General features: G+C 36.9%; 2 protein-coding genes across 2 annotated transcripts; both read left to right on the top strand.

Annotated features, from left to right (window-relative positions):
- The first annotated feature begins 166 nt into the window (after positions 1–166).
- LOC106718419 (dnaJ homolog subfamily C member 16) lies at positions 167–13,117 on the top strand. Its single transcript, XM_045677831.1, has 14 exons — positions 167–556; positions 1,078–1,254; positions 2,099–2,188; positions 3,876–4,156; positions 4,260–4,440; positions 4,664–4,865; positions 5,869–6,064; positions 6,150–6,376; positions 7,190–7,362; positions 10,523–10,663; positions 10,900–11,001; positions 11,726–11,927; positions 12,217–12,346; positions 12,835–13,117. Exons 1-14 carry the CDS (start codon positions 384–386, stop codon positions 12,933–12,935), a joined length of 2,376 nt encoding a protein of 791 aa, XP_045533787.1. The 5' UTR covers positions 167–383; the 3' UTR covers positions 12,936–13,117.
- A 5,804-nt stretch (positions 13,118–18,921) lies between these two features.
- On the top strand, positions 18,922–19,687 carry LOC106719000 (COA8 family protein CG14806, mitochondrial). Its single transcript, XM_014513227.2, has 2 exons — positions 18,922–19,273; positions 19,481–19,687. The coding sequence occupies exons 1-2, from the start codon at positions 18,992–18,994 to the stop codon at positions 19,685–19,687; spliced, it is 489 nt and encodes a 162-aa protein (XP_014368713.2). The 5' UTR covers positions 18,922–18,991.
- Positions 19,688–19,695: the final 8 nt, after the last annotated feature.

Genomic DNA, 19,695 nt, shown 5'->3' with positions numbered 1-19,695 from the left:
ACACAACTGGACCACTTTTCATTTTACATTTTACATGACTTTGACAAATACACCAGATTTTCGCAGACAGTGCCTTAACATTTCTGGTATTAATAAAAAAAATAATTTACTGTAATCTGTGGATAATTTTTTTTATTTGTTATCTGTGGTTGCAGTTGACATTTAGTAATTTTTCAGTTTTTCTCAATTTTTCACGATTTCAAACATTTTCAGGCATCTCAATCTATTTTAAGACGAATGACTGATAAGAGTTTCCCTGAATTCTTGATTTTACCAGCTCTTCCACGTTATGATTTTCTATGAGCATAAAATAGAACTAGAAAGACTATTCCATGAATAGTGCATAGACTGCAGTGGTGGATTTATAGGGACAATAAAATAATATGCAATGGACAAACAGGAGTTGGAGTGGACGATGGGTGTACGGGGTGTTGCTAATGATATGTGCATTAGCAGCTGCACAGGATATCGGTAATCCATACGAGATTTTAGGCGTCCACCGCAGAGCAACGCTCCCTGAAATTCGCAAGGCTTACAGACAGTTGGCAAAAGAATGGTAAGTTTTTTGAAACTCAAAAAAAAAAGAAACACTATTAGTCTCCTCTGTCATAAATAAACTCATTTAAAAATACACCTAAATGGTTCTTCTCCCTAATATATAGTAACGAAAAATGTGTAATTTATATTGAATTTATTTATTTTATCTTACAATGCATAACTTCAGCTGAGCTGAATATATTAGCATGTGAAAATAGTTTGATTTATCTATCTAGTACCTATAAATTTTTCTTGTGTACATATGAAATGTAATGGATCAAATTGAATTTTTTTTAAATCTGTAGAAATAGATAATTCGAAACGGTATGCAATTAGTATGAATATGTGGTATTACAATTTCTGTACTATGTACCACCATGCTGCTTATCCAGTATCTATATTAATATGACCTAATTACGAAACTAATTACTCAAACAATTGCAGAGGTATTATCATTACATTAGAGTATTTACATAAGTAAAACAAACACAAGTACGCATCATTATAAGTTGCTTAGTTACTCTACAAATAACTTTGCAGGCATCCAGATAAAAATGAAGATCCAAATGCGGAATCACGCTTTGTTGAGATCAAGCAGGCATATGAACTGCTAACTGATATGGAACGGCGACAAGCGTATGACCTTTATGGTATAACAAATGAAGATGAACACATGTATAAACAACGACATGACTACAGCCAGTATGCAAGGTTTAGGTAAGAGTTCCACTGGGCTATAACTTTGGGATTATAAATTACTAGCTGTCGCCTGCAACTCCGTCCGCGCGTAATAAAAAAAAAAGAAAACTTAATTAGTAGTCTATGTGTTCATCCAGACTGTGTTTTACATCTATGACAAATTTCATCAAGGTCTGTTTAGCTGTTCTGATGATACCTTCAAACGAACATTCATCCATCCATCTAAACATTCGCATTTATAATATTACTATGATAGGTATAGATGTGGAATACATGTTCGAGTTAATTGAAAAACGTATTCAGTTGAAATACTGGTATGGTTCTTAAAGTTAATTATAAGGTTAATTTAATATATATCGCTAAGAGAAGAGTGTTCGTATCAACAACCATGGCTAGAGCAGAGCATGCGCATAGTACTGGAAGATTGCACAGCAATGAGAAAAATATGTAGGGCATACGTGATCTGTAGCAGGAAGTACAGTAGATTGGGGTGCACATAACACACAAACACCTATGTAGATCGTGTAAAGGATCATGCTTGGTCAGGCATCTAAGAACAAATATAAGGTGAAATAGGTTTCAAATAAATCTGTTCCGTTAACCAGCATTAGGTGGTTTTATTTAATCGTGTTCCGCATTGGGGGTGCACAGTTGATTATTGCCGGTGCACCTCCAGTGCGAATCGTTCTGTATGTCCGCAGTCACTCCCCCACCCGGGGCTGATTTAGGATGTACAAGAGTATTATAAAATAATATTGTATCATAAATAAATATATGTTCCCTTGCCATTTATAAAAGCTTAGTCCAATTGATGAATCACAAATTTTTACATGAAGAGTCACCATCATGATATTTGTTACAGTAATGACCCATTCGAGGAATTCTTTGGCACACACTTCCGAACACAGGACCAAGATATTACGCTGTTCCACAAATTGTCTGTCACCGCACGGTGAGTTCATATTATGTACGAGGGTCACACTGAAAGTTCTTAGAAAATCAAAAACTGAGCAAACTAGCAAGTTGTTAGTTATATTATATCTTTTCAGAATATTTACAATTCACATTATTACATCGCTGCATTCGATAGATCCACCGAGAAAACCACTTTGCCCAACCGTCCTTAGGGGTCTCTGCGATGGCCTTCTGGAACGCACCCACTAGTTGTTTGGCGTCCATAAAATTTTTTCCTCGAAGTTTTTCTTTTATTTTCGGGAATAAATAAATATATCAAGGTCGTTAGGTCGGGGCTAAATGGCGGGTGACCCAGCAATTCCACGTCTGACGACGCCAAATAGTCGATCGTTCGCCCGCAGGTGTGCGAACAGGTGTTGTCGTGATGAAGGAGGATCCTACTTCAAGGTCGTTTTTATCGATCTTTTTCCAAGACCAATGGCAAACATTTGTTAGTATACAACTCTGCAGTAAGTAACTTTTAATCTTCTAAAACAATTGTCGCATAATGACCGGTCCTTCCGAAGAATGAGGCCACCATCTTTTTTCCTACACTTCGACCTTTCTTCAATTTAGTTGACAACTCCTTGGAAGGAAACACCTCCTGAGCAGATTGTCTCTTGGTTTCCGGATCATAGCAATAAATCCAGCTTTCGTCACGCGTAAGCATGTCGAACACAGCTTTTGAGTTACCTCCGTTAAATATTTGTATCATTTCATGGCACCAATCAACACGACGGAGTTTTTGGGCCTCGGTCAAATAATGGGGTATCCACCGGGCACAAAGCTTCCTAATGGCTAAATGTTTGTGGAGGATTTTTTGCACTTGAGTCATATCGATGCCTAAGCTTGTCCGAATCTGTTGATAGGTTACTCTTGGATCAGTCTCTTTCATACATCGCACAACACTGATGTTAACTTCAGTCGTCGCCGCAGAAGGCTGTCCTTGACGCAGAGCATCGTTGAGATTGGTGCGACCACATTTAAACTCATTAAACCAGTTATAAACAGTGGCCCGAGAAGGGTCTTCATCGTGAAAGGCCAATCGAAGGCTGTCATAACATTCTTGTTGACTTAAATGACACCGAAAGTCGTACAAAATCATGGTACGAAAATTTTCTCGCGTTAAATTCATACTGGCCTGACACCAACAACTTTCAATTTGCCGTCAAATCATAAAACAAATGACAAACGAATTAAATTAGTACTCAATAATATTAGCAAAGAGTTATATTTTCAAAATTTAATCTTATTTTTTTAATATATTCTTAAAAAGTAGCCAGTTCTAAAAACTTTCAGTGTGGCCCTCGTATCTTGTAAATGTAGTACATAACATTAGCCATATGTGGTTATATTACAAATGTTGTGATCAAGGCTTACAAGTGCATAACTTAATAAGATTTCTAAAATCCACTAACATATTTACTGTGGGTTTCTAAGCCTAAATTCTCCATTTAAAATCTTGTTATCTCTGCTTTGTCAATGATAATGATGATATGTTTTATACAGATTTTGGTCACGGAAACCAACGGATAGTGCCACAGACTTATCCTGTAGATTTTCTTATATGAAATTCATGTGCCATTGAGCATTAAAAATCAATACATAGTATAATAATGAATAATATGTTCTCTTGTCATTTCACATTAATAATAATAAAATTAATAAAAAAATTCTATTTCCAGACATTTTGAGAACCATATTATGGAAAAAAGCGTACACACACCAGCCTTAGTTCTCTTCTATACCGACTGGTGCTTTGACTGTGTTCGATCCGCTGCAGCTTGGAGAAGACTGGTGGAAGCGTTGCAGCCATTAGGTATCACCCTGGCTACTGTCCATGCAGGACATGAGGCTGCCTTGGCTAGACGTGTGGGTGTACACGGAGTGCCATGTCTCACACTTGTCATTGATAAACAAGTTTACATTTATAAGGAAAGCTTGGGATCTATGCCGAAGATATTAGGTGAGTAATATTTTTTTGATAGTTTTTAGTTCAAGTGAAAGAAAAAATAGGTTTATGTTACAATTTCTAATATTTTATATTGAGTTTTAATCAAAAATTACAGAGTTCATTCGTTGGAAGTTCCCGTACAAGTTGGTGGTGAACTTAAATGACTATAATGTGGACGCGTTCGTAAGTGACTTTGAAGACAACCGCGTCAAGGCGCTCATCTTTGAGGAGCGGCCCAGCATCCGGCTGCGATATCTTATCACCGCTTTTCACTATAGAGAGAGGGTGTCATTTGCGTATGTATCTAATTTCGTTCGTCTTAGTATAAATTTGAAAAAAGTGTGCATAATTTTTATATATAAAATCTCACAAATTGATGGACTCAAAAATAGTGCCAATCAAAAATTTATTTTCCTATTTTTTTCGTTTTGTTAAATTTATACAATGCCTCAAAAAATGTTGAATTTTCAATTTTAAAAAAAAAAAACATTAACCGGGTATGTTTCTTGCCTTTATCAGTTTTGTGGATATGACGTCACGGGATAGCGCGAATGTGACGTCACGCTTCAAGGTGCAACGCAATTCGGACAGCATGGTGCTGCTGAAGGAGGACAGTCCTGTGCCAGCGGCCAGCGTCAGCACCGCAGAGATACCCACACAGACTCTGCGCCAGCTTATTGATGCCAACAGGCTGCTTACACTACCAAGGCTCTCCTCGCAGGTACAAAATTAAACAAGGTTCATGTATCAGCTCGTTCTAATAGGACTATGATTTTTCAAAACTTATCGTTGGTTTCTGAGAACAAAATTTGTTTTGACAAATATAATAGGAGAGATAAGTTTTATATAGGCTCTTTACGTCATTCATCATAGACCATAATTGCTAATATAGAGTACATATAATCATCTATTATAGATACTAACTATTGCCCGCAACTCCGTCCGCGCGGAATTAAAAAAACTTTAGTAGTCTATGTGTTCTTTCATACTGTGTTATACATAATAAATTTCAAGTTGGAACAAACATCCATCTATCCGTCTTATCATCATCAACCTGCCCTTATAACTATGGAGGGTCGGCACAGTATGTACTACTCCTCCATACATCTCTATCAGCCGTCATATCCATCCATCCATCTAAACATTCTGAAAGTGCCGGAATATGTTTTAACTCTGAAATATCTTGATATTACAAGTTTTTATTACACTACTAGCTTTTGACTGCGACTCCGTCCGCGCGGAATAAAAAAAACAACTTAATAAGAAGCCTATGTGTTCTTTTAGACTGTTCTACATTTATGCCAGATTTCATTGAGATTGGTTGAGTCGTTCTGGAGATACCTTTAAACATCCATCCATCTATTTAAACATTCGTATTTATAATATTAGTAAGATGTTTGCAGTAAAAATCTTATGTACAGGTAGTTTGGAATAATATGTATTATTAAGAGCGTCGGTGGCTCAGGGGTTAAGCACTTGACTTGCAATCTGCAGGTCCTGGGTTCGAATCCCGCCATGTACCAATGTGTTTTTCGATTTACATATGTACATTTATCCGACGTTTTTGGTGAAGGAAAACATCGTGATACTGCACATATCTGAGAAGAAATTCAATGATATGTGTGAAGTCAACCCGCACTTGGCTGTTGACTATGGCCTAGTCACATACTTGGGGAAGTCTCCGAGGTCCTCAATGGGGATGTATAGTGAGGTGATGATTTCAGAGTGTGTTAGAAGCAGCATGCCCGGTGGAGTGGCGTGCGGCGCGCCGGCGGCTGTGCTGTGTGGCGCTGGGGCCGCGCGGTGTTGCGCTGGAGGAGCTGCGTGCGCTGGCTCGCGAAGCACCCGACCGTCTGCGCTATGCCTACGTCTATACGCATGCGCAGCCGGACTTTGTGCGCGCCCTCGCCAACGGCTCCGGTCAGTGTTGCCATATTCAAGTTCTTTAATATACCTAAAGCAATAATAATTTGAATATTCTTTTAAAAGTTGTTTTTACTTACAGGTATAGATATATCAGAGATGGAGCACCGTATTGTAGTGATTTGGCGAAGGGAACCGACACGTATCCAGTACGAGTGGCTAAATGAGACATGGCCGACGTGTACGGGTGATGGGTACGAGTCGGCACACTACCAGCAACGACTTAATGAAACCAAGAGAGCTTTAGATAATCTCATCAAGCGATTGCTCAAGCCTACTGAGATGATGGCCTACGAGACACATGTACAGGTATACGACGTAAATGTTTCCATTTATAACTTACTAGCTGTCGACCGTGACTCTGTTTGTACGGAATTAAAAAAAACTTATGATGATGTGTTCCAGACTATGTTTCATATCTGTGCCAAATTTCATCTAGATCAGTTAATATGTTACGGATATAACTTCCAACTAGGATTAGGGAACAGAGCAGCCAGTTTGACCAAATTTCATCCAGAGCGGTTAGCCGTTTTGGAGATACCTTCAAACAATCATCCATCCATGTGTACTTTCGTATTTATAACATTAGTAAGATATAATAATTTAAATAATTGTATAATCCAAGTTTAAATTTGTGAAGATGAAACAATGACAAACAAAAAAAAACTTGTGAGTCGTCATGGGACGCCTGGCAAATGTGAAACATCGTGTGTGTACATTATTTTAATAATAAATAATATTAAATGTTATTAAAATAAAATATATATATATGTATACCTCAGTATAGCGTGGTAACCCGTCGCCACGGCAAGCGTCACCACGCCAACGATTCGGTTTACAAGTGAGCCTATAGATGTTTCACATCAAAAAATTATTTCAACTGAAAATTCTTAGCTAACAAAAATTTCATGTATAAAAGAAAGTCGTGTTAGTTACACTATTTATAACTCAAGAACGGCTGAATCGATTTGACTGAAAATTGGTGGGCAGGCAGCTTAGAACCAGGAAACGGACATAGGATAATTTTTACCCCGTTTTCTATTTTTTATTCCGCGCGGACGGAGTCACGGGTAAAAGCTAGTTATATAATAATTTTTTCATAAATATCCATCTTGTGTACAGGAGCTGGTGGATGAGGCGGCACGTGGTGCAGCATGGCGAGCTCTCACACGACTGTACGAGTGGACTGAGCGCGCTGCACTCGCACTCAGAACTCACCACGCGCTCTCCGCACTCTCAGTACTCGCTACTGTCACTGTTGTCATCGCAGCTGGATATCTCATGGCCTATCTCATGTATGTACCATACTAAAGGACTCCGCTCACACGACTGTACGAGTGGACTGAGCGCGCTGCACTCGCACTCAGAACTCACCACGCGCTCTCCGCACTCTCAGTACTCGCTACTGTCACTGTTGTCATCGCAGCTGGATATCTCATGGCCTATCTCATGTATGTACCATACTAAAAGACTCCGCTCACACGACTGTACGAGTGGACTGAGCGCGCTGCACTCGCACTCAGAACTCACCACGCGCTCTCCGCACTCTCAGTACTCGCTACTGTCACTGTTGTCATCGCAGCTGGATATCTCATGGCCTATCTCATGTATGTACCATACTAAAAGACTCCGCTCACACGACTGTACGAGTGGACTGAGCGCGCTGCACTCGCACTCAGAACTCACCACGCGCTCTCCGCACTCTCAGTACTCGCTACTGTCACTGTTGTCATCGCAGCTGGATATCTCATGGCCTATCTCATGTATGTACCATACTAAAAGACTCCGCTCACACGACTGTACGAGTGGACTGAGCGCGCTGCACTCGCACTCAGAACTCACCACGCGCTCTCCGCACTCTCAGTACTCGCTACTGTCACTGTTGTCATCGCAGCTGGATATCTCATGGCCTATCTCATGTATGTACCATACTAAAAGACTCCGCTCACACGACTGTACGAGTGGACTGAGCGCGCTGCACTCGCACTCAGAACTCACCACGCGCTCTCCGCACTCTCAGTACTCGCTACTGTCACTGTTGTCATCGCAGCTGGATATCTCATGGCCTATCTCATGTATGTACCATACTAAAAGACTCCGCTCACACGACTGTACGAGTGGACTGAGCGCGCTGCACTCGCACTCAGAACTCACCACGCGCTCTCCGCACTCTCAGTACTCGCTACTGTCACTGTTGTCATCGCAGCTGGATATCTCATGGCCTATCTCATGTATGTACCATACTAAAAGACTCCGCTCACACGACTGTACGAGTGGACTGAGCGCGCTGCACTCGCACTCAGAACTCACCACGCGCTCTCCGCACTCTCAGTACTCGCTACTGTCACTGTTGTCATCGCAGCTGGATATCTCATGGCCTATCTCATGTATGTACCATACTAAAAGACTCCGCTCACACGACTGTACGAGTGGACTGAGCGCGCTGCACTCGCACTCAGAACTCACCACGCGCTCTCCGCACTCTCAGTACTCGCTACTGTCACTGTTGTCATCGCAGCTGGATATCTCATGGCCTATCTCATGTATGTACCATACTAAAAGACTCCGCTCACACGACTGTACGAGTGGACTGAGCGCGCTGCACTCGCACTCAGAACTCACCACGCGCTCTCCGCACTCTCAGTACTCGCTACTGTCACTGTTGTCATCGCAGCTGGATATCTCATGGCCTATCTCATGTATGTACCATACTAAAAGACTCCGCTCACACGACTGTACGAGTGGACTGAGCGCGCTGCACTCGCACTCAGAACTCACCACGCGCTCTCCGCACTCTCAGTACTCGCTACTGTCACTGTTGTCATCGCAGCTGGATATCTCATGGCCTATCTCATGTATGTACCATACTAAAAGACTCCGCTCACACGACTGTACGAGTGGACTGAGCGCGCTGCACTCGCACTCAGAACTCACCACGCGCTCTCCGCACTCTCAGTACTCGCTACTGTCACTGTTGTCATCGCAGCTGGATATCTCATGGCCTATCTCATGTATGTACCATACTAAAAGACTCCGCTCACACGACTGTACGAGTGGACTGAGCGCGCTGCACTCGCACTCAGAACTCACCACGCGCTCTCCGCACTCTCAGTACTCGCTACTGTCACTGTTGTCATCGCAGCTGGATATCTCATGGCCTATCTCATGTATGTACCATACTAAAAGACTCCGCTCACACGACTGTACGAGTGGACTGAGCGCGCTGCACTCGCACTCAGAACTCACCACGCGCTCTCCGCACTCTCAGTACTCGCTACTGTCACTGTTGTCATCGCAGCTGGATATCTCATGGCCTATCTCATGTATGTATCATACTAAAAGACTCCATCACACATGATTAAAAAAGTTCCTATGTCCGTTTCCAGGTTACCTCCCCATCAATTTTCAACTAAATCAGTTCCACCTATCTTGAGTTATAAATAGTGTAACTAACACGACTTTCTTTTATATGTGTAGATTGTTTAGATCAGGGATACCCAAATTATTTTGGACAAGTGACCCCCTATTCCAAAATGAACCGTTACCACAGACCCCCCATTGCCAAATTATCTACTTTTAAGATCAATTATTATTATTTTTTTATTCTGACTTAGGTCAATAGAAGACAGAGTGAGAATTAGCAATGCTTTGAGTTCAATATCGACCCCTTTGGGAATCCCTGGTTTAGAGCATTGTTGGCTCAGGGGTTAACTTGATTTGCAATCTGCAAGTCCTGGGTCCGAATCCCGCCATGTATCAATGGGTTTTTTGACTTTCGATTTACATATGTACATTTATCCGATGTTCTTATGGTGAAGGAATACATCGTGATGCTGCACATATCTGAGAAGAAATTCAATGATATGTGTGAAGTCAAACCGCACTTGGCCAGTGTGCTTGACTATGGCTTAGTCACCCCTAACTTAGGGTAGGCTCCGAGCTCCTCGGTGTGGACGTATGATGATGATGATGATGATGATAAATGTTTAAATGGATGGATGTTTGTTTGAAGATATTTCCAAAACGACTCAATGGATCTTGATGAAATTTGGCACAGATGTAGAAGTCTGGAAGAACACATAGGCTTACTTATTACGTTTTTTTTAATTCCGCACGGACGGAGTCACTGGCGACAGCTAGTATAACTATAGTTCTTTTTAAAATATCATTGCGTTGCAACGTCCTAGGGGGTCGATGATTTAGTAACTGGCAACTTATCTGCATTTGTGGATGTCTATGGGCAACGGTCGCCTCGCTATTGCGGCGAATTCAGGTGACCGTTTGCTCGTTTGCCACCTTATGATATAAAAAAAAAGTAAGTAAAAATATCGATAATTTTCTTTTTTTTCCTCGTCCACGAATAACTAAGTATGACAAAGATTATTCGATTGTGTTTGGGGGTCGTGTCGTAAAAGTTTTGACTTATTTAATTCTTGGTACATATTTATATTCCAGACGTTTGGAAGAAGAATCCGTACAGAAGCAGAAAGAAGAACGAAGACGACAAAACGGAGGCGGCAAGAAGATTATGAGTGAACCCGCACTGGAACTGAGGCTGCATGAGCTGCGAGCTGAGAAGTACAATGGATTGGTGCGGTAAGTAATTTGTGTTACAAAAAAAATGTAGGCAAAGAATTAAATTTACGACCCCCCTTAACCAAAACTAACACCATTAGAGATATAATTTATTGATTATGTTATGTATTTAGTAAGTTTTCAAGCTTTATAAAGTCAAAATTTCAACAAAATAGGTCATAAGTAGGTTTTGGACTAAGTAAATGACTTTTTTCTTGTATTATTTGATAATGTCGTATAAAAATGTATGTTGGAAGTTTGATGAAGCCTGGCTGTCGCACAATTGTGGTGCTGGTGGACCTGCAGAGTCGTGTGCAGCTGCTCTCAAAGTTTCACAAGATAGTGTGGCCATATCGCAAGTTAGTATACATATATATAGCTATATCTACTGTTATATATGTCTATTTAAAATAAGATAGACGCTGGTGATTTTTATTTAAAATTCATTTCTATGGCTCCTATGAATAAAGGCTAATGTGTTTTACTTGGCCCTTATACATAGGACCCCTCGATTTGTACTTGTTGAATGAAGAAATTTGTATCCGATCTCTTTGGTAAAAGAAATTTGAATTCTACCAAAAAGGTGGCATAATGGCCACTGAGACCTTTGCCTTTTTAATTTAGAAAATAATAGGTGAAAAAAATAAGAGGAGAAAAACGCGGGGGCGACTTGGTTCCCCTGTTTTTATACTTTTCAGTTACTTGTCAGTGGCTAAATACACTTGTGTGTCAAAGCCAAGAAAAAAAGAAAAGAAAAGGGCGGGAAGTCAACGAGTTAATGACGGAAAAAAAGATGTGATCGTTTAGAGTTTGATGGAATTGTTTTTGTACTCGAAATGTGTAAAAAGTTTCATTTTGAGTATTTAACAATTTAGTAAAAGTATTTTTGCTGCCGTGATACTGTTTTCAATTTGTCCTGCTATGTCCAAAAAGTGTCTAATGAACGAACAAACATGTTTGTTAAATTTGTTTGTTTCTTTTTATTAAGACATTGGACAAACTTGTTTGATCCAGTCAGTATTGCCATGTGCAAACAATTTCTATTGAGTTGTCGTGATTTGTACAGTTGTGTGTACATGTTAGGAACAAGACGTTGGTGTTCGCGTACTTGTGCGTGGAGCGCAACGTTGAGTGGTTCAGACGCGTGCTGCAGCTGTCGCTGGGCGGTGGTGAGCTGCGAGTCAATGCGCGCAACTGTGTCGGCACAGTGCTCGCTCTCAATCCTCACCGCAAGTACTTCTGTATCTACCACGCCAAGCATCCGGAGTGTGCAAAGCCTCACAAGGTGACTTTCTTATGGATTTATGAAGAGCTTTAATTTTTTTAACAAAATCACCCGAAACTTGCTCAGCTCATAATTAAAAAAGCTACCTACCCGTCCAAGTCTTCTCAAATTCGGCCCAACCATATCAAAGATTACGCGGAACAATGGCCTTACGGAAAGACAAACAATTTTTTTTTTTTTATCAACAACGCACATACATTTTGTGTACGAAATATGATACACAGACAGATACTTTAATTTTATTAATATGTATAGATATAGATAGATAATTTATTTGTGTGGTGATCAGCGCATGAGTCGCATGACGCGGTCTCTGGGCGGCTGGGCGGCGGACCCGGAGGCGGGCGCATTCATTGGATTCCACACCGAGCCCGACTCCTCCTCTGATGAGGCGCCCGACCCGCCCGTGCTACTGCAAGGTATCCATACATACACAAATACATTTATAACAGAAACCAACGATTGATATGATATGGTCAAATTGACCATATACAACTTTTCCACCTCATTTCCATTAATCATCTTTGGACCACATTATCAATTAACATCAGGTGGAATTGTGGTTTAAAGCTGGCTTATTCAATATTGGTATGGTGTACAAATAAATTTAAGAGGCCTAATTTTAGTCCTCTTTCCCTTCCTACCGTTTTCTTATAAGGAAAGGAAGGGGGGAGGGAAGGGTGCATAGGAAGGTTAAATATTATATTTTTGTGCGTCTCCTCTTTCGTCGATTGAGGGTAGGCAACGCATCTGCAAATGTCTTTGGGTAGCGGTCACTTCGCCATTTCGGCGAATTCATTTGTCCGCTAGCTAGTTTGACACCTTGTAATATAAAAAAAAATAAGTAAAGGCCATAAAACCAGTATTTATTTGTATTTTTACTAATTCTAATTACAACTATTTATAGAGAATCTCTTAGATGGTCTTCCTAACTGGTTGGACCGACTGTTTGAGGGCAGCACCCACCGCTACTACATCAACTACTGGCCCGACATGACCTCCAAGTGAGGACCAGCTATGTGGCCAACTTCTGGCTTGATGGAACTTCTATCAGCTCAAAAGCTGATCATCTTGGGTACGTTTTAATTTTTTTCTCGTCGACCGATATTTAATATAATAGATAATTTAATGTTGTATATGGCAACTATTTTTCATTATCTATGGTGTACTCTCTATGGTTTGTATAATCTGGTTGTTTGATATTTGTATATTTGTTAAGTGTATACGGTTTTTTCTTTCTTTTTATATATGTCTAGTTATTATGCCAGGTTTGTAAATTGAGTTTATTTTTTCCTATCTATAATTTATACCAAAGTATAAATACACAGTTAATGAAATGTGGCCGATATTTTGTTTGACAAAATGTGTTTTATTGTACTTTGTGTTTAATTTATTTTTATTAACAATTAATGAATAATGATAGTCTTGAAAAAAGGCGAATGATGTTGTCTTGTCATTTTTAATTGTTTTGTCTAAATAAAGAAATCTAATATAAATTTAGTGCATGTATCTTTGATTTATCTTTATTTGAAGGATCTTCGTCTTATCTTGTTTATTACTAATATTGTAATTATATATTTTAATTTATAATAACGTGTGGTCCAAATATAATTTAAATTTTATCGTTCACATATTTGTTACACCATTTAACACTTTCAATGCTACCGGACCACCTTTCGAGTTAGATAATTACGTCAATATCTTATCCATAGATATACCTATAGGTGGAGTGTTTTATACAAGTTTGACGTTTAATCGAGTTTTCCAAATCTCTGAGTATTTTAAATGACAACACTTTAGAAAATTCCAACAAAATCCCTCCGAAAGTCTTTTCGCATTATTATTGAAATAAAGAAAAAAATATTTACCACACATAGGGTTGCCAGGTCGCCAAACCTTCTAGCCGGACAGACCAACCAGTTTGGCCGGACATTTGGGTAGAAAGGTCGGACACCCAGTATTATTTTGTCTCAATATTAATAGAAACACTCTCGTTTGGGAAATGTAAAAAGCCTAACAAAAGCCGGTAAATCGTTTATTTTGGGACACGCAATCAAAAAGCCTACCTACGTCCGGCTTTATCCGGACGCCTGGCAACGCTAACCACACATAAAACATTGTGCTCAATCAAAATTAAAAAAATAATAATAACGATGTGTCAATCATTATGCATTGTGTTCTCCGGATTAGATATTTATAGGTTATATATGTATGTATGTATGTATTATGTAACATTGAATGTGTTAAACGGGTTGTCTATAGTTTTTTTAAAGCAGTCTTTTTCGATATCTTAAACACTATAATTAAATTAAAATGCACTTTTTCTATCTCTTAGTATCTGAAATAGAATAATTAGCTTGATTTTTCAATAATATACTGTAGATATAACAAATTCTAAATCAGGGATTTTCCTAAAGTAGTTGATATCCTGTGTAATGTGGACCCCTTGGGTCCATATCGAACTTAAAGCATTGCTAATTCTCACTCTGTCTTCTATTTACCTAAGTCAGAATGAATAATAATAATTGATCTTAAAAGTAGATAATTTGGCAATGGGGTGTCTGTGGTAACGGTTAATTTTGGAATAGGGGGTCACTTATCCAAAATAGTTTGGGGATCCCTGATCTAAATGATCAAGTAATAAAGAGAAATTCTATTAAATTTTAAACTATTCACTCAGAAATCTTATCTGGACATTTACCTTTTACATAATTAAAGTGTTCAAATATAAATAAGTGGGAATTATATAGTGTGTCTTTTTTGTCTTTGAGGTGCGTCGGAAAAAAAAAATCACACTGTTTTTTTTTAAAGTGTAAAATAATGGCCAAGTTCATGGATAATAATATAAATAATTAAAAAAAAATTCAAAATGTGATTTATCGGTTTTTTTCGACGCTCCTCTATTAATTAATTCATAAATAATTATATAACAAATATAATTTTATCGATTCTAAATTATATATGCAGTGTTATTCGACGTATACAGCTATATGATAAAGTCACCAAATTGTCTCTTTCCAAAGAGCCAGTTTTTTTTTTCTACACGCAGCTACACTTATCTTTTTTAACCTTTATCTTGCAATGTATGTAAATTTTGGGTGGTGTCTTGCATTTCAATTTTGAAGCAGATATCTCTCTTGCTTTGACATATGAGCAGTTAAATCTATCTTCATCTAATCAGTTTGACATGTATTTAAGTGTTGCCAATGAAAATTATTTTACGCTGTATTGCCAGCCAGTGCTGAAAATTAATAAATCAAATGCTCTATGACGCTACAGAAGCATTATATTTAGCTTGCCAGTTACTATTATGTAGGAAATATGAAAATTATTTCACGAAAATATCATTGACATTATTGAGTTTAAGAACATTTGGACGTGTAATGAAAATGTTTGCAATAAATTAAAGTCTATTAAAAAAATTAAAAACAGTATTAAAAAATTTCGCCTTATTTTAGTGAAATTTCTTATACTTTAGTGTTTTCAAATTATGATTGCGCGTAGAATTGGACACAAAGTATTAATACGTCACAAATTGCTAGTCAAACTTTTTTATAAGAGACGTAGAGTTAACGGTGTAGTTATATAAAATGTAGTGCTATATGCAAAATAATGTATTAAGAATTTTATATAATGCGTACAGAAAAGGATTGAAATTGAATTTAACAATTTCTTCGATTTCAGTGTGGTGCCTTTAATGTTAAATGAAAAGGTGTTTTTACCATTTTCATTGTAGCTTTTATTTATAAATGTAACATAGTGTTTCATTTATAAATGTAACATAGTGTTTCATTTATAAATGTAACATAGTGTTTCATTTATAAATGTAACATAGTGTTTCATTTATAAATGTAACATAGTGTTTCATTTATAAATGTAACATAGTGTATCATTTATAAATGTAACATAGTGTATCATTTATAAATGTAACATAATAGTAAATTTATAGATGTGACATTTATAATCAAAAGTGTGTTACAATTGCTGTGTATTTTCGGCCGTGGATTTGTGATAAGTCCTTTACTGTACGAGAAGGTAGAATTTTGCAATATGGGCATAGGCTAGCCATGTTTAATCAGTGCACTCATAGCAAAACTTCATACAGATAGATTAATCCATACAATAATACTTTTTACTGCCATTTTGAGTGTTGCCATAAAGTCATTATCCAGGTGTTACTTCAAAATATGTGTGTAAGGATTTTCCCAATATTTTTTTTTTGTTTACTTAAATAGTTAAATTTAAAACTCGATGGATTAGTTATCTTAAATAATATTTATTTAATTATTTTAATGTAATTATGGGGTACAATAAATAAATTCACAGTGTATTTCTTTTTTAACATTTGTGACATGAATTTATTGTTTAAATCGTTTTTGCAAAGACAAATAAATCTATACATTTAATCCCTAAGATGACCAATTTTCTCGATTGATAAGCAAATTCTTTACGTAGGTATGGTGATGTTTATGGGTTACAAATTTTAGAATAATACGATAGTTGGGATGACAGTAAAAACTGTATTTATATTATCTCGAAGCTAATGCATTTTTTGTATGTATCAAATTGTATGGGAAGGAATCTGACCTAAGATTGCACTATGAATATACTATCAAAATTTAGTATATATTAATTACACAGACTATTTAAAACGTTTGTTATAATCTGTTACAGTTTTAAAGTGTTGTTTTATCTGTGGGCGTGTGTTGCCATGTTGTGTATTGTTATTACCACTTGGTGTCTATGGGTTGTTAAGTCTCTCTATATTTAATGAAAATAAAAACTTAATGTACCTTATATAATGGTTTCTATTTCTTATAGGAAAATTCTGTATCTAAATCCTTTATTCCAGTATCAATTTGTACAATAAAATATTAAATATTGTTCTTTGACCCTTATGACTTTTATTTTCTTCCTAGTACTGAGATTTTCCAATATTTTAGAGGTTGCTGGATTATTTTTGTTGTGGCAGGATGTAAAGGGATTCAGGGAGGACTCTCGCAGCACACAGACAACTCTGAGTCATAAATATATTTGAAAATTTGAATAAAAGACGTGCTTTACAATAATTAAATAATTATTTGTACAATAAAACAAAACAACGACATTTTACTAAACAAGTTGTCTACTGAAGATGTTCTTAACATTCTGTGATCTTGCTTTCACATGATTCTTATCACTTGAAGCCTTTACCTGGAATGAAAAATTAAATATAAATAAACCATCCCAGAAAGCTTGAAATAAGTATTAACACTGCTACTTATTACCTTAGTGAGCTTGCTTTCAGACAAAAAACATCTATTGGGACACATAGAATATCACATCTCAATGCTATCACAAAAGCTACATATCAAATGATAACTAAATTGGAGACCAGAAGCAGAGTTATGAAGTAATAAAAAATATAGACAAGAACCTCTTTGTTTATTAAGATGGTTAAAATAAATAAGTAAATTGCTAATCTATACAACAGGGTCATTTGAGTACAAACTTTTTAGCCTATGGTACCCTTTAGGAAGCAAAGTATTTCACAGTACCCTAGGCATATTTAAGGTCCTAAATTTTGTAATTATTTTAATGCATTTCTAGTTCAATTTGTTTTTTTTTTATTGTAGAGATATATATTTTAATGGATTTTAGCTAACCTAGTACTCTCTTAGTATTTGTTATGATTAGTTCTTATTTTCATGGACCCCCCAGAAAGGCTTTGCTGAGCTCTGGAATTCACTTTGAGAAAAGAAAGTATACCTATAGTTTAACCATGAAATTTCATTGCAGAAACTGTTATTGTTGTCCAAGTTTTTTTTTTCAGAGAAAGAAGGACAAAAATAGTTTTTGCAAGTGTTGCCAATGTAAACCTATAGCCTACACTCTGATATTATAGGAACATGTAACATACCAACTATGCGTGTCTAGACTTGCTGGGATTTAATTCATTTTCACAGTTGGAATATGCCAGCCCCATCCCCATTCCCATGCCAGCTATAATTGGCCATCGCCTTCGACCCAGGAATAATACTGATGTGATTGCACCAAGGGCAATACCACCACCTGCCAAACAAAATAAATGCTTGATCAAACACAAAAATATTCTTAGATTTAATGTTTCACATCAATGAAGTAGTAACTCTAAGCCAAAATAACTAAGTTTTGAAAGACGTTTGAAGATATTTCATTTATTACTTTGTATAATACATAAACAATGTGCACATTGGTTTGGTATAATTTTCAATCACACAAATTTGATTGTGTGCCTGATCATTAGGGAAGTCTTTTATAATAAATACAAGCTATTTAACAAAACGGATTTAATGAACATCTAATTTACCAGTCTTTATAATTCCGTCTGTAAGACACAAGTCTAACTTAGCCGATAAGTCATCGTCACCGGCGCCTTGTTTCTGTTTACCACTCATATTGTCAATTATTATTAATAACCTGAAGAAGTGGTTCTCACTTGTTTATAATTTCTAACCAATAAACACAATCTTTATAAATGCAATTAACACATTCAATCCTACTAGCTTTTACATAATTCTTGATTGAAAAATTTACGTGACATTTGACACAGCACTAGACAATTTGACAATGACATTGGCATAACCTTTATGTTGTGCTGCTATTATAATAATTTTTCGTTTTATCTTCCGCTTCCTAATAATTTTTTACAAAGTTGAAATGTAAAAATTATTTTGAATTATCATAGCGTCTTCAGAAGATCATAAAAGATTTAGGTACATACGTACTTAATAAGGTTAAGCCATATCTAAAGTTTATTGATATGGCTGAACCTTTTACGACAAGGCACACAACATTATGTTTGTTACAAGTTACAAAATTGATTCAAAAACATAGTGAAAATTGACTTGTCTGTAAAGTACAGAATATACTAATTGATAACTTCTAACTTTAATTTAGTTTGTTTCTTTCAGGCTGTGCGTGTTTGTTGACCTTGGTTTTGTTGTCATTTTTATCAATTGTCAATTTTGACGCATTCTTCAAATGTCAATTTTCATTTCATCGGTCAGAAGAAGTAAATATTACAATAAATCTTATAAAATTAAATGTTTTCATCGTCCAAGCTTACATTAAGAGCTCCTTATGCATCAACTGTATGCAGATGGACAAGCTCAGCACTGGACACAAAAGCGGTTCAGCCGCCAAATGCAAAGAAAATAACTAGTGACATGGTAGGACCACCTGATCCTGTTTCCAACTTGAGAAGGATTGTTTTTAAACAACCAAACGATGAAACTAAATTAGAAAAGAAATATAGAGAACTCCGCATGGACGTTCAGGAATGGAATCAAAAGTTTTGGACACAACACAATTCAAGTTTCTTTCAGGTAATTTTATGTAATCACTACATTATGTCACTCATTAATTACAATCAACATGTAACATTTCAATAATTTGGCAAATGACAAATTATCAATTGGCATACAAAGTGATGATTTTTTTTTCATGAACATTTAAAAAAAAGCCTCACTTCAGCTTTCTAGCATCAAATTTAATTTTTATATTTAACATATTTTCCATCTAATGATTTTCAGGAACGAGAGGAATATTTGAAGCAGAATTTGCCAGAAGGAAAGCAAACTCTAACCGCAGATGAAATGAGTGTTTTCTACAAATCTTTTCTTGATAAGAATTGGAAGGCTCATTTAACATACAACTTGCAATGGTACAAAAAGAATATCACTCTCCTTAAATTAGCTATTCAAGTTAGAATTAGAAGACTGCTTAAATTAAAAGATTAGAAATACTA

The sequence above is a fragment of the Papilio machaon genome, chromosome 4, assembly GCF_912999745.1.
Source record: "Papilio machaon chromosome 4, ilPapMach1.1, whole genome shotgun sequence".
Lineage (NCBI taxonomy): Eukaryota > Metazoa > Arthropoda > Insecta > Lepidoptera > Papilionidae > Papilio > Papilio machaon.
This window is presented reverse-complemented; position numbering and strand designations above follow the sequence as displayed.